Source organism: Capra hircus, chromosome 8 (genome assembly GCF_001704415.2).
Source record: "Capra hircus breed San Clemente chromosome 8, ASM170441v1, whole genome shotgun sequence".
Lineage (NCBI taxonomy): Eukaryota > Metazoa > Chordata > Mammalia > Artiodactyla > Bovidae > Capra > Capra hircus.
This window is the reverse complement of record NC_030815.1, coordinates 44,134,136-44,161,071: the sequence shown is the minus strand read 5'-3', so window position 1 is coordinate 44,161,071 and position 26,936 is coordinate 44,134,136. Positions and strand designations below refer to the sequence as shown.

The 26,936-nt window shown below is 37.1% G+C and overlaps 1 protein-coding gene across 4 annotated transcripts in view; it reads right to left on the bottom strand.

Annotated features, from left to right (window-relative positions):
* Positions 1-26,936, bottom strand: part of LOC102185181 (COBW domain-containing protein 1) — a 56,634-nt gene that overhangs the window by 11,450 nt on the left and 18,248 nt on the right. For 3 of the 4 annotated variants that reach the window (XM_005683712.3, XM_005683711.3, XM_005683713.2), the window contains exons 7-11: positions 23,258-23,304; positions 18,606-18,692; positions 17,378-17,422; positions 7,857-7,913; positions 5,026-5,077 (exon numbers count right to left, since the gene is read on the bottom strand). In XM_005683712.3, the coding sequence (XP_005683769.1) occupies positions 5,026-5,077; positions 7,857-7,913; positions 17,378-17,422; positions 18,606-18,692; positions 23,258-23,304 (288 nt within the window). The remainder of the gene's footprint in view (positions 1-5,025; positions 5,078-7,856; positions 7,914-17,377; positions 17,423-18,605; positions 18,693-23,257; positions 23,305-26,936) is intronic. The other variant, XM_013965962.2, reaches the window with a different exon arrangement.

Here is a 26,936-nt window from a genome sequence, read left to right as displayed (position 1 = left end):
AAGATTCCCTGGAGAAGGAAACTGCAATCCACTCTAGTATTCTTGCCTGGGAAGAATACTGGACAGAGGAGCCTGGTGGGCTACAGTTCATGGGTCGCAAAAGAGTAGGACAGACATAGCGATTAAACAACAATAAAGATGAAACCCATAAATGTGCAGTGCAGAAGATGAGGGTCACAACTCAAGAGTTCACCCCTGGCTCTATTAATAAGTATACATAGATTGACACCTGGGTTTTCTCATCTACCTTTACCCGTTCAAACCCAGTTCCTCTTTATCAGAATGAACAAGAAATCCATGAAAAACAAACAAATGCATTAAACATCATTCAGGGATAAAACTTTAATGACATACATAATATGTTCCAGGTATTACCCATTTCAGACTTCTTCCAGTTTATTTTGAATCTAAAATTAACTCTCTTTTTCCTGTCCACAGAAAGAAGCAGAAAACTGAAGCAGTAACTCAGAAGACTAAAGCAAAATAAGGTACTGCCCCTAAAATAAAATTTAGGAATAACTCTTAAATATTAGGATTTTGGTCTATTTGTTCTTTAACCTACAGGATTATCTCCCTCAGTTTCCCACTCTTTTGCAAACAATATCTAACATGTAGTAACATGCAGTAACTTCCCTTTCTTTTTTATCTGGAAAACTAAGCCCACTAATGTACTTAAACGCAAAACCTCTCTGTCCACTCTCCACTCCTCTGGCTTCTCTTTCCTGTGACTCCTCTGCTGTGATATCCTGCCGCTGGGCAGATAGCTAAACATTTGGTGTTTTGATCCAAATCAGTCTGCCTTCTAGAGTTCCCTATTTCTATTATTAATAATAGGCCCCTCTTGAGAAATCTGTATGCAGGTCAGGAAGCAACAGTTAGAACTGGACATGGAACAACAGACTGGTTCCAAATAGGAAAAGGAGTACATCAAGGCTGTATATTGTCACCCTGCTTATTTAACTTCTATGCAGAGTACATCATGAGAAACGCTGGGCTGGAAGAAGCACAAGCTGGAATCAAGATTGCCGGGAGAAATATCAATCACCTCAGATATGCAGATGACACCACCCTTATGGCAGAAAGTGAAGAGGAACTAAAAAGCCTCTTGATGAAAGTGAAAGAGAAGAGTGAAAAAGTTGGCTTAAAGCTCAACATTCAGAAAACGAAGATTGTGGCATCTGGTCCCATCACTTCATGGGAAATATATGGGGAAACAGTGGAAACCATGTCAGACTTTATTTTGGGGGGCTCCAAAATCACTGCAGATGGTGACTGCAGCCATGAAATGAAAAGACGACCAAGGATGAGATGGCTGGATGGCATCACTGACTTGATGGACATGAGTCTGAGTGAACTCCACTAAATCAAATGAGACTGTTCATGTTACTGAATCTCACAGTCCTTGGTCTGCAGTATTATATTATACTTTGCCCTATGTTGATATACCTAAAGTAGGAAAGTACATCAGAATCTCCTGTCAGTTCAGTTCAGTTCAGCTCAGTTCAGTTCAGTTCAGTCGCTCAGTCGTGTCCGACTCTTTGCGACCCCATGAATCACAGCACGCCAGGCCTCTCTGTCCATCACCAACTCCCAGAGTTCAATCAGACTCACGTCCATCAAGTCAGTGATGCCATCCAGCCATCTCATCCTCTGTCGTCCCCTTCTCCTCCTGCCCCCAATCCCTGCCAGCATCAGCATCTTTTCCAATGAGTCAACTCTTCACATGAGTTGTCCAAAGTACTGGAGCTTCAGCTTTAGCGTCATTCCTTCCAAAGAAATCCCAGGGCTGATCTCCTTCAGAATGGACTGGCTGGATCTCCCTGCAGTCCAAGGGACTCTTAAGAGTCTTCTCCAACACCACAGTTCAAAAGCATCAATTCTTCGGTGCTCAGCTTTCTTCACAGTCCAACTCTCACATCCATACATGACCATTGGAAAAACCATAGCCTTGACTAGACAGACCTTTGTTGGCAAAGTAATGTCTCTGCTTTTGAATATGTTGTCTAGGTTGGTCATAACTTTTCTTCCAAGGACTAAGTGTCTTTTAATTTCCATCCCCATGGAAAAGAAATGCAAAAAAGCAAAATGGCTATCTGGGGAAGCCTTATAAATAGCTGTGAAAAGAAGAGAAGTGGAAAGCAAAGGAGAAAAGGAAAGATATAAGCATCTGAATGCAGAGTTCCAAAGAACAGCAAGAAGAGATAGGAAAGCCTTCCTCAGCGATCAATGCAAAGAAATAGAGGAAAACAACAGAATGGGAAAGACTAGAGATCTCTTTGAGAAAATTAGAGACACCAAAAGAACATTTCATGTAAAGATGGGCTCGATAAAGGACAGAAATGGTATGGACCTAACAGAAGCAAAAGATATTAAGAAGAGGTGGCAAGAATACACAGAAGAACTATACAAAAGAGATCTTCACGACCAAGATAATCACGATGGTGTGATCACTCACCTAGAGCCAGACATCTTGGAATGTTAAGTCAAGTGAGCCTTAGAAAGCATCACTATGAACAAAGCTAGTGGAGGTGATGGAATTCCACTGGAGCTATTTCAAATCCTGACAGATGATGCTGTGAAAGTGGTGTACTCAATATGCCAGCAAATTTGGAAATCTCAGCAGTGGCCGCAGGACTGAAAAAGGTCAGTTTTCATTCCAATCCCAAAGAAACGCAATGCCAAAGAATGCTCAAACTACTGCACAATTGCACTCATCTCACATGCTAGTAAAGTAATGCTCAAAATTCTCCAAGCCAGGCTTTAGCAATATGTGAACTGTGAACTCCCAGATGTTCAAGCTCGTTTTAGAAAAGGCAGAAGAACCAGAGATCAAATAGCCAACATCTGCTGGATCATCGAAAAAGCAAGAGAGTTCCAAAAAAAACATCAATTTTGCTTTATTGACTATGCCAAAGCCTTTGACTGTGTGGATCACAATAAACTGTGGAAAATTGTGAAAGAATCTCCTGAAGAGCTTTTTAAAAAAAGAAAGAAGAACAAAGATTGGGATATCACACTTCTTGATTATAAACTATACTACAAAGCTACAGTTAAGTTCTAGGAACTGGTACAAAAACAGACACATAGATCCAGGGAATAGAATAGAGAGCCCAGAAATAAACTCACACTCATATGGTCAATCAATTTACAACAAAGGAGACAAGAATATACAACTTGGAAAAGATAGTCTCTTCAGTAAATGGTACTGGAAAAACAGAACAGCTACAAGCAAAACAATGAAACCAGACCACTTCCTTATAACACAAACTTGAAACAGATAAAAGATTAAATTTAAGAGCTGAAACCAAAAAACTCCTAAAGGAAAGCAGAGGCACTATATTTTTTGACATAAGTCTTGGCAATATTTTTTTGGATCTATTTCCTTAGATAAAAGCAATCGAAACAAAAATAAAGAATGGAACTACATCAAACTAAAACATTTTTGCACAGCAAAAGAAACCTTCAATAAAATAAAAAGGCAATTTGTAAGTGATTTGTCTAATACATGATAAATATCCAAAATACATAGAGAATCATATAACTCAGTATCACAAAACAACCCAAACAATATGATTCAAAAATGAGCAGAAGACCTGAACAGAGATTTTTCCAAGGAAGACACACAGATGGCCGACAGACACGTGAAAAGATGCTCAACATTACTAAGCATCAGGGAAAAGCAAAATAACCACAATAAGATATGATCTTACATCTTTCAGAATGACTATTCTCAAAAAGACAACAAATAATAAGTGTTTGTGAAGATGTGAGGAAAACAGAACTCTCATGCACTACTGGCAGAAATGAAAATTGGCACAGCCACTATGGAAAACAGTAATGAAGCTTCTTCAAAAAAATAGGACTACCATTTATTGCTGTTCAGTAGCCCAGTCATGTCCAATAATTCCACTTCTAAGAAAATGAAAACAGTAATTCAAAAAGATATATGCCCACTAATGTTCATTGAAATATTATGTATTTACAACAGCTAAGATATGGAAACAGGAATCTAAGTGTTCACCAAGAAATGAATGCATAAAGAAGATGTGGTGTGTGTGGGTGTGTGCACATACGTACGTGTATACACACAACAGAATATTACTCAACTATAAAAAGACTGAAATGTTGCCATTTGTGACAGTACGGATGGGCCTACAAGTATGATGTTAAGTAAAATAAATCACACAGAAAAAGATAAATACCATGAATTCACTTATATGTAGAAACCCAAAAAGCAGAACTCACGAACATGCATAACAAAACAGAAGCAGACTCATAGATAACAGAGAACAAACTGGTGGTTGCCAAAGGGAAGGGTCGGGGATAGGCAAAACAGGTGAAGAGGACTAAAAGATACAAACTCAGTTGTAAAATAAGTAAGTCATGAATATTCTATTTAGAAAAGTTTCTCAGGGAAAAATGACACAAATGTGGTAGTACAGCTCCCCATAAATATGAGCCAAAATGGAGATGGATAAGTATGCTGTTATCATGGCCCTATTAAAACTGATTCAAAAATAAATGACAGTCTCAAGGAAAAGGAGAGAATGCAAGACACACTACTCACTCACAGGCCCCCTTCTCACGGTGTTAAAATGGAAGAAAGAAGTTATCTTTAAGCTCCACCATCCACAAATTGCTTTAAAAAAAGGTGGGTACAGTGAAAATACACTTTGTTTGTTCCTAGCATCTTTCCTGCCTTTCCAAAGTCAGTTTTTATTTAAATAAGCCATGGATGTCTATTCCAGACTTTTCATTAATCAGTTAGTTAAATATACTTAAAAATAAGCTGCATAAAGAACCCCTAGGCCACTTTTATATAGTAATTCTCATCAAAAGAACTAATCAAAATATGTTGACTGACATGTAGAATGGAGAAGCCAGAAAGCATGATTTTCTAAGATTTTTAAATAACTCTGCTTTGATGAACTCTCTTTACACATTAAGAAGCTAGATACAGATGACCTCAAGAACATTTAAATTATGAAAACTATCAAAACAGTTTTTAAGATTTTTTTTTTTTACCTGATCAAGATGAGGTTGTGTTGTTGGCACATGTTGAAGTTTTCTCTGCAAACTAAGAATAACTGATTATAAATTCAGAGCTCAACATATTTCTCATTTCACCATATATATTACTTAGAGACACAAAGCTAAATAGGAGAGAACTTCCACAGCTGAATCTGTTACATAGTTCCAATTTTACATGCTGTTTACATATTTTAATAGACAAATGCTAGCAGACTGCTTACAAACCTCTCATAAAAATGTACATTCATTGACATATATACATATACACACAATACAGAGAAAAACTAATCTTAACTATTTTGTGTGGTTAAATAGGTTTCTTCTTATTTCCAAAAGACCTAATATAGGCCTAGGAAAATATACCTAAGCATTTTACAACTGCTGAACATTTCATCTACTCTCCCTGTGAAAATAATGCTTGAACCCAAAGAAAATTAGAAGAGTAAGTTTTTCCATATCAATGTTTTCCCTTGAATGTATCTACTTAAAAAAAATAAACAGTATCCATAAATGTAAGCCTTCTATTCAGTCAGTTACCAGTGGCAGAGAGAAAACTAAAAGACTCCTAAAAATACATTGTTCTGATATAAAAGGAGCTAAAGATCAATATGCCATAACAAATTACAACCATAACAACTACAGGCACCTTTAGAGACTGATGGGGGTAGGTTTGGAGGAAGAAAAGGACTTAAAACCTTGCAGATGTTTTGCCTTGGAGAACAGTGAGGGGTAAATTAGTAACAGCAAGTTTAGGAAAGAGAAAAGGCTTGTAGGAACTGTTGAAGGGAATGAGTCTCCTTGGGGGGTCTCAGTAGGGACAGTGTCAAATTAAATCCTTCCCAGCTGGTTGCTCAGGAAAGGATTCTCTCCTTAAGCATCTAAGCATAAAGAAAAGTTATACAAAGACCTTATCCAGAGCAGGGCCTTCACGTTAAGTAGTTATTTGTTTTAAGCATCACTAATGCAGTAAGCGTGAAATAAAATTACCTTGGAAATTTTGAAAAAACTCTATGTTCTTTCCCTGTGTTTAATATTTAATATTGGACAATGACTGCCTACAACTTGCACAGGCAAGAAAAAGTTTTCCTCTACCTTTTAAGTCCCTGGGTGGGTCTGAAAATTAGACTGACAAAGATTAAGAAGAGAAAAGCATATACATTCATTTAATAAGGGTTTTAGTTGACAAAGGAAACTTCATAGTGAAATGAAGACCTGAAGAAAGGGTAAACCTGGGTGTTTCTGTGCTGGCTTTGATGAAGAGTGGAAAGCCATGGAGATATGACAGGAGAGAGGATGAGCCAAGTGTGGTAAACTATGGAAAACTCAGCAAGCCCTGTGCCTTGAGATTCCCTCCATCTTCAGAGATAAGAACGCTCCTTTCCTTTGGGTATAGAGAGGTTACTGCTCACATAAGTCATACCTTTCACTATGACTCATCTACTTCAGAGGAAATGGGAGAAAATATTTGTGAACCATGCATCTGATAAGGGGTTAATACCTAAGTAATTTAAGAACACCTACATTTCAGCCACACACAACCACATACACACACAAATAATAATAATCCAAATAAAAAATGGGCAAAGTATCTGAACAGACATTTCTCCAAAGATAATATACAAATGGCCATCAAGTAAATGAAAAGATGCTCAATATCTAATTGTTACAGAAATGTAAATCAAAACCACAATGTATCTCACGCCCACTGGGACAGCTACTACCAAAACCAACAGAAAACAGCAAGTGTTGGCAAGGAAGTGGAAAAATCGGAACACTTATGCACTGTTTGCGGGAATGTAAAATGGTGCAGCTGCTATGGAAAACAATATGATGGTTCCTCAAAATATTAAAAATAGAATTACCATATGATCCAGCAATCTCAGTCCTGGGCATATATCCAAAGAATTTAAGGCAGGGTGTTGAAAAGGTATTTGCACACCCAACCCATGATCACTGCAGAATTATTCACAATAGCCAAGAGATGAAAGCAACCTGAATGTCATTATCAATGAATAAATGGTTAAATAAAAAATGACATGTACAATGGAATATTATGTAGCCTTAAAAAAGGAAGACACTATTGTCACATGCTACAAAACAGATGAACCTTGAGAACTAAGTGAAATAAGTTAGTGACAATAAGACAAATACTGTATGATTTCACTTATTTGAGGTATCTAAAGTTTTCAGATTCTTAGAAACAGATAACAGATTGGTAGTTACCAGGGGCTACAGGGAGAGGAAATCCAGGAGTTGTCAACAGACTGGTACAGAGTTTCAGTTTTGCAAGATGAAAAAGTAGACCCATTGCAAACAATGTGAATATACTTAACACTACTGAATGAACTGTACAGTTAAAACTGGTTAAAGATGGTTAAAAAAAAAGATATCAATGACCAGGGAAGAACTATTTGTTCTTTCCCTTATCAAAATGATTCCCTAGGGAAAGAGATAGGAAACTGATCCATTACTATAGGAAAAGGAGTGCTTGAGGGAATACCCCAACTAAAGCTTTCTATGTATCTCATGTGTTTTCTCATAGGAAGTATTACTCACAGTGGATGGGAAAGAAATATTAACATCAAATCTCTAAAGTTAAGTACCACTTACACTGTAACTTCTGTAGGAAAATACATGTGATTTCCAAACATCCAGTTGGCAAAACTTTCAAGAAAATAATCATTAGGAATGATCTACAACATCAAAAATGTAACAGGAAGCATAAATCAAATGTGCATACGTATAAATCATTCTGTTAACACCTATAACTGTAGGGGGAAAAAATACATTATAGAAAAAGTGACCAAACAGGACAGGAAACATACCTTATTCCAGAGAGACTGTCAAAGGCATGAAGATCTAATACTTTTGCAAGGTCAACTCTAAAAGGAAGAACACCAACATGAAGTGTTAAATTCTGTAAAATATAATCAATAAAGAAAAGCAATCTCTATTTTGCCAGAAATGTAGACATAAAAATTAATTAATATATACTATTTGGGCAAACACATAACATGACAGCAAGGAACAAAAAAGCTTTTGTAAAAAATTTCTATGGGATTTATGCATAAAACTTTAAAAACAATAAATGGTTTTAGACCAAGGAAGAAAATTACTTTGATTATTACTTCAATAAACTGTAGTGGGTTTTTTGTTTTGTTTTTACTTAAATTGTCTTTTTAGTTCTAAAAACTTGAGCTCTTCAAACTAGATTTTTATAGCAAAAAAAAAAAATTGGTTAAAAACAAACTTTTCAAAAGTAGCAGTTTACTACTCAAAAGACGAAATGAGCAAAACTGAACAAATGTAAAGAACAAAGTAGTATAGGAACATTATCTTTGGAATTACTGTATTTCTTTTACTTCACCTTTCATGATACAATGAGTAGTATCATAAGAATATAAGCAGTCAAATAATCAATACATAAATATTTATTCTATGACCCTTATCTACATCCAAAGAATGTGGTTTGATTTTATTTCCTTCAGTTGGGGTTGCATATAGACTGAAACTTCCTATTAGTGCTCTATTTGAATAAATATTATTTCTGTTAAAATTATTTAGTGGTAATTAAGCCTTGTTAGGAAAGAAGCGGTTGAAGTCAGAAGAGGTTATCATATCACAATCAGCATTCAGTTTAGTTCAGTTCAGTTTCTCAGTCGTGTCCGACTCTTTGCGATCCCATTGACTGCAGCACGCCAGGCCTCCCTGTCCATCATCAACTTCCGGAGTTTACTCAAACTCATGTCCACTGAGTCGGTGATGCCATCCACTCATCTTATTCTCTGTTGTCCCCTTCTCCTCTCACCTTCAATCTCTCCCAGAATCAGGGTCTTTTCAAATGAGTCAGGCTCTTCACATCAGGTGCCCAAATTATTGGAGTTTCAGCTTCAACATCTGTCCTTCCAATGAATATTCAGGACTGATCTCCTTTAGGATGGACCGATTGGATCTCCTTGCAGTCCAAGGGACTCTCAAGAGTCTTCTCCAACACCACAGTTCCAAAGCATCAATTCTTCGGTGCTCAGCTTTCTTAATAGTCCAACCCTCGCATCCATACGTAACTACTGGAAAAACCATAGCCTTGACTAGATGGACCTTTGTTGGCAAAGTAACGTCTCTGCTTGTTAATATGCTGTCTAGGTTGGTCATAACTTTTCATCCAAGGAGTAAGCGTCTTTTTCTTTCATGGTTGCAGTCACCATCTGCAGTGATTTTGGAGCCCCCCAAAATAAAGTCTGTCACTGTTTCAACTGTTTCTCCATCTATTTGCCATGAAGTGATGAGACTGGATGCCATGATCTTTGTTTTCTGAATGTTGAGCTTTAAGCCAACTTTTTCACTCTCTTCCTTCACTTTCATCAAGAAGCTCTTTATTTCTTCTTCACTTTCTACCATAAGGGTGGTGTCATCTGTATATCTGAGGTTATTGATATTTCTCCTGGCAATCTTGATTCCAGCTTGTGCTTCATCCAGCCTAACGTTTCTCATTATGTACTCTGCATATAAGTTAAATAAGCAAGGTGACAATATACAGCCTTGACATACTCCTTTTCCTATTTATAAAGAATAGTGATTGAGTTCCAATTTTTACGCCGGCCTATGAAATAAGAAAAGGAGTACGTCAAGGCTGTATACTGTCACGCTGCTTATTTAACTTATATGCAGAGTACATCATGAGAAACGCTGGGCTGGAAGAAGCACAAGCTGGAATCAAGATTGCCGGGAGAAATATCAATAACCTCAGATATGCAGATGACACCACCCTTATGGCAGAAAGTGAAGAGGAACAAAAAAGCCTCTTGATGAAAGTGAAAGAGGAGACTGAAAAGGTTGGCTTAAAGCTCAACATTCAGAAAACGAAGATCATGGCATCTGGTCCCATCACTTCATGGGAAATAGATGGGGAAACAGTGGAAACGGTGTCAGACTTTATTTTTTTGGGCTCCAAAATCACTGCAGATGGTGACTGCAGCCATGAAATTAAAAGATGCTTACTCCTTGAAAGGAAAGTTATGACCAACCTAGATAGCATATTCAAAAGCAGAGACATTACTTTGCCAACAAAGGTCCGTCTAGTCAAGGCTACGGTTTTTCCAGTGGTCATGCAGGGATGTGAGAGTTGGACTGTGAAGAAAGCCGAGCGCTGAAGAATTGATGCTTTTGAACTGTGGTGTTGGAGAAGACTCTTGAGAGTCCCTTGGACTGCAAGGAGATCCAACCAGTCCATTCTAAAAGAGATCAGCCCTGGGTGTTCTTTGGAAGGAATGATGCTAAAGCTGAAACTCTAATACTTTGGCCACCTCATGTGAAGAGTTGACTCATTGGAAAAGACTCTGATGCTGGGAGGGATTGGGGCAGGAGGAAAAGGGGAAGACAGAGGATGAGATGGCTGGATGGCATCATCGACTCAATGGACATGAGTTTGAGTGAACTCTGGGAGTTGGTGATGGACAGGGAGGCCTAGCATGCTGTAATTCATGGGGTTGCAAAGAGTCAGACACGGACTGAGCGACTGAACTGAACTGAACCGATGAAACAGTAAGGGCTTCCCCGGTGGCCCAGCAGTAAGGAAACTGCCTACAGTGCAGGAGACAGGAGTTCCATCTCTGGGTTGGGAAGATCCTCTGGCGAAGGGAATGGCAACCCATTCCAGTATTCTTGCCTGCAAAGCAGACAGAGGAGCCTGGAGGGCCACAGTCCAGGGCGTCGCAAAAGAGTCGGACACGAATGAGCGACTAAACAACAGGAAACAGTAAAGGACAGTGATTTCTCCATAATCAAAGCTACAGTGGAGAAATGTTTGAAGAAAAATGACCACAGTAAGATCAGGTTTCAAAATTATAGACTCCAGGGATATGCTGAATATTTATTAAATTTTCTGACAAGGAAAATAAAACTTCAGGGATATGCTGAATATTTATTAAATTTTCTGACAAGGAAAATAAAACTTCATTTGAGAAAGATTTTGTCAAAATTTTTTCAAATATAAAGTATGTAAAAACCATCTCCTTTAACTTAGAGCTGACCAGCTGTGTCTGCCTTGTTCATTCTCAATAGTCTGTCATATATTCATACTTGTAGCAACAAGAGTCTGTTAAATTATGAACCTTATCCTGAAACAAGGCAGACAAATTCCCATCTTATTAAAAGAAGGATATTCCAGAGTTCTATGTTAACAGACTGTAATATTTCAAATTCTTGACATTCTAGATGAGCAGAATTAGGAAAATAATCAAGCAAAGAAGTAAATGTTCCATGAAAAAATTTCTGAATATCAATTTACATAACAGACCAAAGCCTTAATATTAAACATATTTCCCTTCATACCATCACAGTTAAGCAAATATTTATACTGACAGGTGACAAGTGAATGAAGTTTTTCACCAAGTTTGTCATCTTTAACTTAGGAAATAGCTTAAAGTTTTAAAAGTTTACACATGCTAATTGTGTGAATATCAAAATTCAGGCAAACACAAGCTTCTAAACAATCTCCAGTTTTCACTGCAACAGTGTTCTTGAGAATACATGGATAATTCTGCTTTATACCCAGATTCTTTTGATATTTCCAACAAGATGGTATCAATAAAAGATCCAGACAGGATAAATTGTACAGAGAACAAAAAATACCAAAGTCCCTCACTGTATCTCACCAGATTCTCAATGGAGAGGAAAAGAGAAAAGTCCAAGGTTCCAGATGAAAGTTGTCATGGACTTTCCCCAAATTTAGTACCACCATCAAAAAACAAATTTCTTCACTCATCCAAGGAATGTAACTAGAAAACTAATTTTCATGGCATCAAATTTTATTTAATTTCTCCCTTCAGAGATAAAAACAGCAGATCTTTTCCAAAACATTAATATAGAAAAAATAAAAAAACTATCACTATCATGTAAAACCTGAATGGCAGAATGAAACAAACAAAGAAGAAAAAAGTTCCAAAGCTCATAATTTCTCCTAATTTCTTGAGCTATCATGCCAGAAGTACCTAATCTTTTCCCTATGAGGAGCTTTCAATTATCCCTGTCTAAAGACTGCTTTATGTAGCCTAAGACTAGCAGCAAGAGAATGGAAAAGGAAGAGGGTTCTGGCTCTCTCAGGGGAGGGGAGTTCCGCTCCTACTCCAGAAGTATCATCATCTTTTCAAAGTCCAGTGAGTCAGACACATAGGCCACCAGACCATCCCAGATCTTGATAATATCTAATAGTAAGTCTTGCCTTCTAAGGCTAAATTTCCAAATGCCTTCCCAAGTGGCATCTCAAACTCAGTGTTTACAAAATGGAACTAATCCATTTTGGGTTTGACAGCACCAAACCCAGTGCTATCACTGTGCTGTGTGTGTCCTAAGTTGCTTCAGTTTTATCCAACTCTTTGCCACCCCATGGACTGCAGCCTGCCAGGCTCCTGTATCCATTAGATTCTCCAGGCAAGTTGGGTTGCCAAGCCCTCCTCTAGGGGATCTTCCTGACCCAGGAATCAAACCCACATCTCTTGTGTCTCCTGCACTGGCAGGTGGATTCTTTACCACTAGAACCACCTGGGAAACCCCATCGCAAAGTTGCTCCTCCTTCCTGAATCTCCTAACTTGGAGAAAAGCACCATATTCACTCCATATCACCAGAGTCATACTGCCTTTAAATAACTTGCTGCCTCCATAGAAAATCCAAACCATGTGTCATGGCATTCAATACTCTGAGGTAATTGCTTCATCTCCATAGTCATATGTCTTTTCCTCTCTGCAACATAAGATTAACACAATGTGTTTTGCCCGTTCTAAAATATTCACAGCTTCCTGGAATACAAAATCTTTCTTATGCCGAGAAAGACACTACTACTCTGGTCCATTTCAAACTGTTCATGGGATTCTCAAGGCAAGAATGCTGGTTTGCCATTCCCTTCTCCAGTGGACTACAAACAGTTTTGCCAAAAGAACTCACTGGTCACAGAAAACACCCTCTTCCAACAACACAAGAGATGACTCTACACATGGACATCACCAGATGGTCAATACCGAAATCAGACTGATTATATTCTTTGCAGTTGAAGATGGAGAAGCTCTATACAGTCAGTAAAGCAAGATGGGGAGCTGACTTGGCTCAAACCATGAACTCCTTTTTGCCAAATTCAGACTTAAATTGAAGAAAGTAAGGAAAACCACTAGGCCATTCAGGTATGACCTAAATCAAATCTCTTACAATTATGCAATGGAAGTGACAAGTAGATTCAAGGGATTATATCTGATAGACAGAGTGTCTGAAGAACTATGGACAGAGGTTCGTAACATTGTACAGGAGGCAGTAATCAAAACCATGCCCCCCAAAAAGAAATGCATAAAGGCAAAATGATTTCTTAAGAGGCCTTACAAATAGCTGAGGAAATAAGAGAAGCAAAAGGCAATGGATAAAAGGAAAGATATACCCATTTAAAGCAGAATTCCAAAGAATAGCAAGGAGAGATAAGAAAGACTTTCTAAGTGAACAATGCAAATAAATAGAGGAAAACAATAGAATGGGAAAGACTAGAGATCTCTTCAAGAAAATCAGAGATACCAAAGGAATATTTCATGCAAAGATGGGTACAATAAAGGACAGAAATTGTATGGACCTAACAGAAGCAGAAGATATTAAGAAGAGGTGGCAAGAATACACAGAAGAACTATGCAAAAAAGATCTCAATGACCCAGACAGAGCCAGACATTCTGGAATGCGAAGTCAAGTTGGCCTTAGGAAACAGCACTACAAACAAAGCTAGTGGAGGTGATGGGATTCCAGCTGAGCTATTTTAAATCCTAGAAGATGAGGCTTTGAAAGTGCTGCACTCAATATGCCAGCAAATTTGAAAACTCAGCAGTGGCCACAGGACTGGAAAAGGTCAGTTTTCATTCCAATCCCAGAGAAAGGCAATGCCAAAGAATGTTCAAACTACCACAAAATTGCCCTCATTTCACATGCTAGGAAGATCATGATCAAAATCCTCCAAGCTAGGCTTCAACAATACACGAACTGAGAACTTCCGGATGTACAAGCTGGATTTATAAAAGGCACAGGAACCAGAGATTAAATTGCCAACAGCTGTTGGGTCATAGAAAAAGCCAGAGAATTCCAGAAAACCATCTACTTCTGCTTCATTCACTATGCTAAAGCATTTGATTGTGCGGATCACAACAAACTGTGGAAAATTCTTCAAGAGATGGGAATACCAGACCACCTTACCTTTATTCCGAGAAATGTGTATGCAGTCAAGAAGCAACGCTTAGAACTGGACATGGAACAATGGCCTGGTTCCAAATTGGGAAAAGAAGTACATCAAGGCTATATATTGTCACCCTGCTAATTTACCTTATATGCAGAGTACATCATGCAAATGCCAGGCTGGATGAAGCACAAGCTGGAATCAAGATTGCCAGGAGAAATATCAATAACCTCAGATATGCAGATGCTACTATCTTATGGCAGAATGTGAAGAGGAACAAAAGAGCCTCTTGAAGAGAGTGAAAGAGGAAAGTGAAAAAGCTGGCTTAAAACTGAACATTCAAAAAATCAAGATCATGGCATCCAGTCCCATCACTTCATGGCCAATAGATGTGGAAACAATGGAAACAGTGACAGATTTTATTTTCTCAGGCTCCAAAATCACTGCAGATGGTGACTGCAGCCATGAAATTAAAAGGCGCTTGCTCTTTGGAAGGAAAGCTATGACAAGTCTATGACATTAAGAAGCAGAGACATCTCGTTGCCAACAAAGGTCCATATAGTCAAAGCTATTGTTTTTCCTGTAGTCATATTTGAATGTGAGAATTGGACCATAAAGAAGACTGAACACTGAAGAACTGATGTTTTTGAACTGTGGTGCTGGAGAAGACTCGAGAGTCCACTGGATTGCAAGGAGATCAAACCAGTCAATCCTAAACAAATCAACCCTGAATATTCATTGGAAGGACTGATGCTGAAGCTAAAGCTTCAATATTTTGGCAACCTGATGCGAAGAACTGACTCACTGGAAAAGACCGTGATGCTGGGAAAGATTGAAGGCAGGAAGAGAAGGGGATGACTAAGGACGAGATGGTTGGACGGCATCACCGATTCAATGGACTTGAATGTGAACAGGCTCCGGGAGAAGGTAAAGAACAGGGAAGCCTGGCACAGTCCATGGAGTCACCAAGAGTTGGACAACAACTGAACAACAACTCTGGTAGATCTGGAAAACTCCTATTCATTCTTCAAGACTGAGGCCAATGATAATCTGCTGAGTCGAAAGTTTCTGACTCTTCACCAAGAAGAATTGAATAGTTTTTCCTCTATCTTCCTACTCTTATAGGATCCTTTGTATTTAATATTCCTGTTGTAAAATAGTATTTAATATATTTGTTTTTAATATATTCTGATCTTCTTAAAGGCAGAGTTTTTACCTTATATATACATTGTTCAAATTGTCAATATGCCACGAAATGTATAGCAATTAGTGGAAGGCTCAATAAATCATTGAATTGATTAACTTATTATCGATCAATTAAACTTTGGTTTTCCTCTGTTCAGTCCACTTAAATTTCCAAGATTAAAAAAAAGTCTGTTAAAGAATGGTACTTTTTCTAATCTTCCACGCATACTTCTGAAATCCATTAGAATTTCCATTTGCCTCAAAATCATCAAGTCTCACCAATAAGACATACTACACCATTCTTACTCCTTAACTAAATACTCAAGGTAAGCCTTTTCCATACATGTTTATAAGTTTCACAATTGCTATACTATCGTAAGTTTTACTGTTTTTACTATTATAAGCATTTGCCAAACACAAAATGCTTAAGGGATTAAAAAAATTTTAAGTACTATTTCAGAAAGCCCCGGGTATCTCAGATGCACTGGCAAACATCAATTGTAGAAATAGAAGAAAAAAGGAGATGTTATCCACTTGTTCATTCATCCATTTGAAATAAAATTTAATCACTGCATGTTTATTGAAAAAATGAGAGAGCAAATGTTAGGAATATTATATAAACAACAAAACTGTTACAAAATAAACCATTCAAGATGAAATGTTTATGCAGGACATAAAGGTTGAAAATTAAAGTCAATGAAAAGAAAAATTAAGCAAGATAAAAAAATTGGTTTACAACATTTGTAAAACCAAACCAAATAAATCTATTAGAACATAATCACATCTATTTATAGATATGATTTTTAAAACTTAAATATTATGTGGTTGTCTATATATTATTTTTTAAGGAGGAGAAAATTTAAGAAGAAAGAAAATGGTAAAATGCAACAGGAAGAAGACAGATACTGAGGAATGGCTCATGGTGTGAGTTAGGTTATCAGAGACATTCTGCACTGGAATCTGAAATGCAGGGAGCACATGTGGTATATGCTTGCAGAGGACTTAACACTAAGGGCATTCTTCTGCTACTTCTGCCAGCAGATGAGCGGCTTCTGAGAATGCATACCAAATTAATTCCCCAGCTGTTCACATGCATAGAAGCAGCTGCTGCTGGTACTGCCTAACACTTATGGTAGTCTGTCAGCACCTCTAATCTCTACCACAGCAGACAAGCCACTCAACTAAGGCTGTTGCCGCACTTCCAAAGACAGAATTTCTGAATTAAGAACCAGGTGGCACTAGACTGCCAGCTCTGAGCCTCAGAGCTGCTGGCTGCATGTTGCTGGGTCTATCAGCTGCTGAGCCATTCTTGCTAAAAAGAAAAAAAAAAAAAAGCTTAACAAAACTACTCCTGCACAGAAAATTTTCTGAAATCATGATAGCACTCAGTGCAAAATAAGAGTTCAATCTACAGAAATCCATTTCACAGATGTTTTTAGAACACATCTATTTTATAAAGTAAAGCACATCTATATGAAAAGAATTAAAAAGAGAGAAGAACCTATAGGAAATCAAAATCAAAATATTTACAAAGAATGCATCAGGAACTTAAAGCTTCCTCGTATTTTTACATGATAGTTTTATTTTGCAACTATGAAACACTAAGAAAGTTTTTAAAATATTAAGAAGTCATCTAAACATCTCAAACTAAGATAAGATTCCTAATAGTATACTTTTTCATATTTCTGTACTAATTACTTCCCTGAGTGGTTCAAAATCCTATGCTTTCTTCCGCGTTAAAGCAAAGGCACAGTTACAGACTATAATCATGGCTCTGAGGCCTTAGTTACAATGAGAAGTGAACATATTAACTAAATAGGCCGAAGTAATATATAAAGAGCATTTAAAACAAAATTTTGGGTCTCATTTTTTTAAAAATGTACATGTCTTTCCTATATTATAATCAAACATAGTTATCAATTACTTAAAAAAATTATTGTTAATATTAGTAATAGCTTTTAAAATACCTTGATCTCTGTGTTTCTAAAATTTTTCCCAGTCCATTTATTGATCTGAAATAAATATAAAAATGAACAGGGTAAAAAAGCAAATGTTAATTTTTTTAAAAACCACTCCACATTATTTCTGAAACATGAAGTGAGCATACACAAGTATATCATACAGCTAGAGAAACATAATAAGAAAACTTACATTTTTTATAGTTTAGTTTTTTCCTTCTAATCATAAATCAGGTATATTCCACTTATGCAATCAAACATGATATGTAAAAATCTACTGCACAACTGACAGACTAGGGACTACTTTGTGTTTATATAAAGACCCTTCACTTTAGAAAAAATGATTCATAAACAGCCAGTAATTCTAATGTTCTTGAAATGAGTAAACACATCAAACTTTTAAACTGACACCTAATTTTCCTCAACACACATTGGTGGAAATGGCTGTACACACGCTAGAAATAAAAACCTAGTTACAAGTGACTTTGACCCCAGCCTGTCCTCAGTTTCAGTCACACATCTGTTTTTTTAAATAGAATAATCTCTTCAGTTCCCTAGCTAGGATCTCTATCTACTCTGCCAGTCCTCCCCTTTCTGGTACAAAGATAATGAAATATGTTTCCCTTTGTATGGTGCCAAAAATACTTGTTAAATCCTTTTCAGTATACAGTATAATATCTATTTATATAATCAATTTCACTACCTTTAGGGTTATTTGCTGACAACATCTGCTATTTTTCTTGTGGGTAAAAATTCCCAAACAATGATAGTGAGGCAAAACTCTCTACTAATTCACAAAACTCTTAATCTTCTCTTTTGAATATACTCTATAACCTGATAGCTATTACCTCTCAAGTATGTTTACTTTCTTCCAACTCTTCAAATCTAATTCTGAGTCAGTCACAAGTCTGAGGTACAATGGAGGGTAAGAAGCCCAAAGAGTCTATAATTTATCACAGTGCTTTGTCAAAGTCTTTTCTGGTATTGCTATACAGTACAGGCTGGCAACAACGTTCAACTGCATATTCTAAAAGCAATGGAAAACAATTTTACTTATTACTATTTACATAAGTCTATTATTCAACAACAAAATATGTGATTCCCTGAATATGTGATTCAGTGATAACTGAAGCAAGTCAATCTTGAGCCTTAAATTTTTACAAGACAACAGTTACAGTAAAAATATTCTGTACATTTTTAATATGCAGGTACTTAACACACATTTCTAATTTTGTACCTAATAGTTGTTCTTAACTTGTTTAAATCCTCTTCTGAAACCAAGTCTGTTTTATTGAGGATGATGATATCTGCCAAAGCAACTTGCCTAAATTAGCAAACAAAGAACAGATGTCAAGAGAAAAGCTAAGAAATGAAAAATAGAAAATGCCTCCTCCAGACCAATTAGCAATTTAAAAGTATACAGTACTCTATGTAATAACTTGATTTACCCCTAAACTATTTATCATTCTTCAAATAGTAAGGATGTATTGCATTCATCACTATATAAATTAGGATTCACATCATTCATTCAAAAAATATTTATTAGTGTTCTTACTGGCTACTCTAAAACTACAAAGATACGCCTCAGAAAGTTTACAATCAAGGACGGTTTATAATTAGGATGATTTTCAACTCATGATTTTCTCTGTAAAGAAATGCGTAATTATGATATCCAATATGGTAGGAACAAGGACAGTCTACTTATTAAAGTATTCCACGTAATAGTTACCATAATTTTCAAAGAAATTACAAAGAACAAGTTCACTTAACATTCAGTTCAGTCGCTCAGTCATGTCCGACTCTTTATTAACATTTTTCAAAAATCTACACTAAAGAAGATATGGAAGGATCTTGAACAATTACCTTCATCATTACAAATATGTATTTTCTAAGACAGATACACTACAGAAATTCAAGCTAAAGAATCCAGTTGACAGGATGCTGGATAACAATATAGCTTACTATGATTAGAAATTCTATTTTCTAGAATTATTAAAAATTTCCTCAATTCTTCAGGAAAGTTTAATCACTAGACTGTTTCCAGTACTGGTTTTATACTACCTAATGGTATAGCTAATAGGGTTTTGCCAAGAGAATGCACTGATCATAGCAAACACCCTCTTCCAATAACACAAGAGAAGACTCTACACATGGACATCACCAGATGGTCAACACCAAAATCAGACTGATTATATTCTTTGCAGCCAAAGATGGAGAAGCTCTAGACAGTCAGCAAATACAAGACCAGGAGCTGACTGTGGCTCAGATCATGAACTCCTTATTACCAAATTCAGACTTAAATTGAAGACAGTAGGGGAAACCACTAGACCATTCAGGTATGACCTAAATCAAATCCCTTATGATTATAACGTGGAAGTGAGAAATAGATTTAAGGGACTAGATCTGATAGACAGACTGCCTGATGAACTATGGACGGAGGTTCGTGACATTGCACAGGAGACAGGGATCAAGACCATCCCCATGGAAAAGAAATGCAAAAAAGCAAAATGTCTGTCTCGGGAGGCCTTACAAATAGCTGTGAAAAGAAGAGAAGTGGAAAGCAAAGGAAAAAAGGAAAGATGTAAGCATCTGAATGCAGAGTTCCAAAGAACAGCAAGAAGAGATAAGAACGTCTTCCTCAGCGATCAGTGCAAAGAAATAGAGGAAAAGAACACAATGGGAAAGAAAAGAGACCTCTTCAAGAAAATCAGAGCTACCAAGGGAACATTTCATGCAAAGATGGGCTCGATAAAGGACAGAAATGGTATGGACCTAACTGAAGCAGAAGATATTAAGAACAGGTGGCAAGAATCCACAGAAGAACTGTACAAAAAAGATCTTCATGACCGACATAATCACGATGGTGTGATCAGTCACCTAGAGCCAGACATCCTGGAATGCGAAGTCAAGTGAGCCTTAGAAAGCATCACTATGAACAAAGCTAGTGGAGGTGATGGAATTCCAGTGGAGCTATTTCAAATCCTGACAGATGATGCTGTGAAAGTGCTGCACTCAATATGCCAGCAAGTTTGGAAAACTCAGCAGTGGCCACAGGACTGGAAAAGGTCCGTTTTCATTCCAATCCCAAAGAAAGGCAATGCCAAAGAATGCTCAAACTACCACACAATTGCACTCATCTCACATGCTTGTCAAGTAATGCTCAAAATTCTCCAAGCCAGGCTTCAGCAATACGTGAACTGTGAACTTCCTGATGTTCAAGCTGGTTTTAGAAAAGGCAGAGGAACCAGAGATCAAATTGCCAACATCCGCTGGATCATGGCAAAAGCAAGAGAGTTCCAGAAAAACATCTATTTCTGCTTTCTTGACTATGCCAAAGCCTTTGACTGTGCGGATCACAATAATCTATGGAAAATTCTGAAAGAGATGGGAATACCAGACCACCTGACCTGCCTCTTGAGAAACCTATATGCGGGTCAGGAAGCAACAGTTAGAACTGGACATGGAACAACAGACTGGTTCCAAATAGGAAAAGGAGTACGTCAAGGCTGTATCCTGTCACCCTGCTTATTTAACTTATATGCAGAGTACATGAGAAACGCTGGGCTGGAAGAAGCACAAGCTGGAATCAAGACTGCTGGGAGAAATAGCAATAACCTCAGATATGCAGATGATACCACCCTTATCCAGAAAGTGAAGAGAAACTAAAAAGCCTCTTGATGAAAGTGAAAGAGGAGAGTGAAAAAGTTGGCTTAAAGCTCAACATTCAGAAAACGAATGGCATCTGGTCCCATCACTTCATGGGAAATAGATGGGGAAACAGTGTCAGACTTTTTGGTGGGGCTCCAAAATCACTGCAGATGGTGACTGCAGCCATGAAATTAAAAGACGCTTACTCCTTGGAAGGAAAGTTATGACCAACCTAGATAGCATATTCAAAAACAGAAACATTACTTTGCCAACAAAGGTCCGACTAGTCAAGGCTATGGTTTTTCCAGTAGTCATGTATGGATGTGAGAGTTGGACTATAAAGAAAGCCGAGCATCGAAGAATTGATGTGTTTGAACTGTGGTGTTGGAGAAGACTCTTGAGAGTCCCTTGGACTGCAAGCAGATCCAAACAGTCCCTCCTAAAGGAGATCAGTCCTGGTTTTTCTTTGGAAGGACTGATGCTAAGAGACTCCAGTACTTTGGCCACCTCATGCGAAGAGTTGAGTCACTGGAAACGACTCTGATGCTGGGAGGGATTGGGGGCAGGAGGAAAAGGGGACGACAGAGGATGAGATGGCTGGAGGACATCACCAACTCGATGGACGTGAGTTTGAGTAAACTCCGGGAGTTGGTGATGGACAGGGAGGCCTGGCGTGCTGCAGTTCATGGGGCTGCAGAGTCAGACACAGCTGAGTGACTGCACTGAACTGAAGTGAATGGTATAGCTGGTTATTTTTAAAGAACAACCAGATTCTCAAAAGTAAATCAACTTTAATTCACTGAAAAGCACGTTTCAACAGTAGGTACATCACAATCCCATTTTTATTTAAGTAAATTTCATATGAATAAAGACTGAATGTATACATCTCAAAATACAGTCAACTGCCATCTTCAAATTGAAGGGCTTCTGTATTTAACTTTATTTTGGCTTCTATGTGTATGTTAGTTGCTCAGTCGTGTCCAACTCTTTGAGACCCAACAAACTGTGTAGGCTGTCAGGCTCCGCTGTCCATGGATTCTCCAGGCAAGGATACTGGAATAGGTTGCCATTTCCGTTTTACTACTTTCTATTTGGTTTACTTATATTTTCTGTAACAAATGCATTTTAACAACAACAAACTCACAAAAATATTTAAGCTTGGTCTAATGTGAATCATAGCTAAATACCAAATGACATGTTTAGCCAGGATTATAAAACAACAGAGTACCATATTGCAAAATGACAGGGAATCAATCACCTGTTTGTATCATCTGCAGCAAATCTTGGCTCATGGAAAGGAGACCTCCCTTTCAAATTGAACAGCATATTCTGGTACTATTGAAAGTGAAAGTGAAAATTGCTCAGTCCTGTCCAACTCTTTGCAACCCCATGGACTGTATAGTTCATGAAATTCTCTAGGCCAGAATACTCGAGTGGATAGCCTTTCCCTTCTCTAGGGGATCTTCCCTGGGACTATTGCCTATTCCCAAACTCTTTCCCCATTAACAAGAATATGCTTAGGGTCAGCAAAATAATTTAAATATTCGTAAGTCTAAAGAGAGGGCTTCTCAGGTGGTGCTAGTGGTTAAGAACCAGCCTGCCAATGCAGGAAACATAGGAGACATGGGTTCCATTCTTGGGTCAGGAAGATCCCCTGGAGGAGGAAATAGCAACCCACTTCAGTATTCTTGCCAGGACAATCTCATGGACAGAGGAGCCTGGCAGGCTACAGTCCGTGGGGTCAGAAAGAGTAGGACACGACTGAGCAAGCACTGTAGACTAAGTCTAAAGAGAACCCAATTAGGAGCATAAAGGTATTTAAACAAAAAATGTTCTAAATGTCAAACTGCAACCATTTCTGTATTGTTCCTCTGTTGCGTTGAATAACAGTGAACATTTGAGTCAAATGAATTACTGTGAAAGAAGGCAGGAAGTGAATCAACTCTTGTTTAACAATCATTTTCAATACCGAAGAAACTGTATGAGAACAAAATATTTTTAAATGTTAACATATTAAAAGTTCCTCACAAAGAACAAATGGGCTCAGCACTCAGTTTATGCTGTAATATAGTTTTAAATAAGATTTTAGTTATCAGACCATTATAAATAGGAATAATTCAAACACAGGAAGAATATTTTCCTTGATTATGTTTTTGTTTCTCAGTTTGTTTTGTTTTCCTATCAATAATTTCCTTTTTCCATTTAGCCAGTAATCAGTAAATACTTTAAACAAATGAATACCTAGAAGCTTCATTGATAAGTCCATCAGGTTTTTCTTCTGCTAAATGCTAAACAAAAACAAAATTTGAACAAAAGTTACTGTGGTGTAACACACAACCTAAAGTCAACACAAAGGATTTTTACTTCTTACCTCTAATAAAAACTTCAAGTTCTATTGGTGGTTTAGTCGCTAAGTTGGGTCTGACTCTTGCGACCTCATGGACTATAGCCCACCAGACTCCTCTGTCCATAGAATTTTCCAGGCAAGAATACTGGAGTGGGTTGCCATTTCCTTCTCCAAATGATCTTCCCAATCCAGGGATCAAACCCAGGTCTCTTGTACTGCAGGTGGATTCTTTACCAACTGAGCTACCAGGAGGGTCCATTAAGTCCTATTATTGAATATCCAAACTCAGGACTAACTTTTCTATCCGAAACCATTTTCTTCCTCACTTGTAAATTTTTTCCTACAGTGAACCTGTGGGGTTTTTTGAGGGGAAGGTGAGGTATAAGGGCTTAAATTTTGTACTCCGACCTCTTCTTTTTCTTAAATGGAAAACCCTCCAGATTTAAATAATGTCATAAAAACACAGAACATTATAGTTCAGAAATTAGGCATTTTCCTTTTTACAAAACTGTCCTTGTTCTAAATATTCATTATTACTTACTTTTTTAAGAGATAATAACCACCAAAATTATACTTTAATAAACTTCCCTCCATTCCTAGCCCTACCCCAGAACCAGGCACATTATGAACTCATACTGTGCCCTTGCAATTCCCTAGAAACAAATGATCTGTTGGAAGGACAGTCTTATATTTAGCAAAAAGTTGGTTAACGTTTTGAAACCTACACTTGAATGGTCTGGCCTCTCCAGTTAACTTTATTTTGCACCTTGCCAGAGTCATGATAGCACCAAAAATACTCTGACAGAGAAGTCCACAGGATAGTTTTCATCTCTCTGGGAGTACGTATTATTTTTCCAAAATCCTATTTATATCCCTAAAGTCACCATTGTCGTAAAGTTCTTCTCTAAAAAATGTTTCACCTTCATTACCTTAACCTTCAATAGATGTTCTCTGTCACAAGAAAAAGTTGCCTACTAATGTCAGAGGCAATTTGACTATATAACATTTTTTGTATTTGAATTGAACCCCACAAATTATTAAGTCCTTTTATAAACATGGTCTCATTTATCCCTAATAACAATTATGGGGAATGACTATTCTTATTTCATAAAAGAAAAAACTAAATCTAACACTGTCACCATCACAGGATACCTTTTCATAGGGTGATTTTTCAAAAATTGCAAGAGGGCTCAATAGAAGTAAAATGAACATAATTTAAAAACCTTTGTGAAAGCTTTTTATGTCATATAAAATCATTCTTGTATGCTGCTGCTAAGTTGCTTCAGTCATATCCGACTCTGTGCAACCCCATAGACGGCAGCCCACCAGGCTCCTCCGTCCCCGGGGTTCTCCAGGCAAGAACACTGGAGTGGGTTGCCATTGCCTTTTCCAATGCATGGAAGTGAAAAGTGAAAGCAAAGTCGCTCAGTCATGTCCGACTCAGTATCATTAATAACTGCATAAAATTATATGCATAATAATCACCTAAAATTATATTCAAAATTATTTCATCAAATCAGTTTTACAATTCATGAAAAGGTAGATCATTAAGGTATTTGGATAGTTTGGAACCTAAGAGCAAACTGGTAATCATTTTATTTACTAGTCTTGGTAAAGTCTATAGAGAAAAACTTTTTTTCTCCTAAAATTATGCCAAATTCTATTTTTGGGGAAACCAGTCTAAACTAAAACTAGAGTAATGATGCACTGATTCCACTTTAGGTGCAAAATGATACCACTTTAGGTGCAATCCTATAAATTCAACTGGTAGGCTACAGTCCCTGGGGTTGCAGAGAGTCAGACATGACTGAAGAAACCGAGCATGCATGCTGAATAGATAAGTGGATGTTGTTATCTGAAGAATACTACATAATGTGCAGCAACAAACCCCCTTCTAGTCAGTAGGAAATCTATTTAATAAAGATGTATTTTTAGCAAGGCAAATGTCTCTGAATGGTCCTATAATATTGAATTCTTTTAAATTTTTGAAATAGTTTCGAAATATTTTGTATTTTGATCTTTTGAAAGATTTATTTACATATGAATTTGGGGCTTTTCAGCTGTGAGCTGGAGGAGTGTGAAAAAGATATAGCAAGAAAACCAGAGATTTTTTTTAAATTTCCATACCTAAGCATAACTAATAAATAATATAGTATTTTCACAAAGTAACTCATGTTTTTAATACATCCAGTCTCCAGAAGATCAAAAATTTTCACTCGAAGCTAATGGGGCATGTAACCTATCTTCAAAAGATTAGAAATTTTCACTCAAAGCTAACATGGACTGAACTAACATTTTATGATCTCTAGGAAGTCAAGAAGCATCAAATACACAAACATATTAAAATTGCCCCAAATAAAAACCTACCAATAAGTACAATTCTATTAAGGATATGATATGTAATAAACATATAAAAAAGCAGAAGAGATAAATGCCCCTGTTCTATGTAAATATGAAGGCTATACAAACATAAACAAATAATAAATGCACATTAACATTTATTTTCTCTGGCTATCAGCTCAACATTTCCTTTATGCAACTTCTTACCTTCGAAAGTCAAACTCTGCAAAAAGACTAAAACCAGTGTCTGCGATTCAAAAGGACATTTTCCAGTGACTTACACCATTAGTCATTAAGTTAGATGACTCCCATTTACAAAGTTAAAAAACAAAAACTGTGACATTCTACTCTATCTATACAGGTAAGGAAGAAAACATTTTTGCAATGTTTTTTTCAAAATATTTTATGTGTGTGTATCCCCAACAGATGTCTCATCGCTGCTTAGAGACTGGCTTTTGCTCACATATCAGAAAAGATTTTAAAAAATTTGGCAGTATTTAATCAAACATATCAAAAAGGTTAAGGTTCCACCCTCTAACTTAGCATAGCATAAAAATAAATCCTTTGAAATAGCACCACTGTATGATACAACTTCAGGAAGGGTTTAGAGGGTGTCCCTTTTCTACAGAAATAGAAACAGCCTGGTAGGAAAGAAAGTAAAAAACACTGTTTTGACCAAAGTAGAAAGAAATCTAGTGTCAAAGATGTCAGATGACACTAAAAAAAAAAAAGGCAGCAGCAGCAGCTATTTCTTTCCAATGGATTGGTTATAGCTAACGCTATTTTAGCTTTAAAAAAAAGATTATTGCATAATGTCAGTCTATTTATTTTTCTGGTCTTTTCTAAGCCAAACTGTTTACTGACTGAATTGTTTCAACAGCTTGTGCAATATAACAGAAGAACCAACAAGAAACCTCTGACTTGACCTTTTCTGTGTAACTTCATTCTTTGATTCTATTGCATTAAATGCTGTCACATTCTTAGAACTGAAGAGGACAATGTCAGTAGCCTGAGTGTCAAGTCCTAAGAATAGAGAGCTGTCATTTGAAGTTGTCCAATTCTTTGCCCATGATTAAAAAATGAATATTTCAGATCAATGGGTGACAATCCCATTAGAGTGATAGCCCATGATATCAATTACCACTTCAGTTTCAATTTGGCTGGCTGGCCACAGGGTACCATTTCTCAGGTTTACTTGTGATGGGCTGGCTCTGTGAAGCATGACACCCTTAA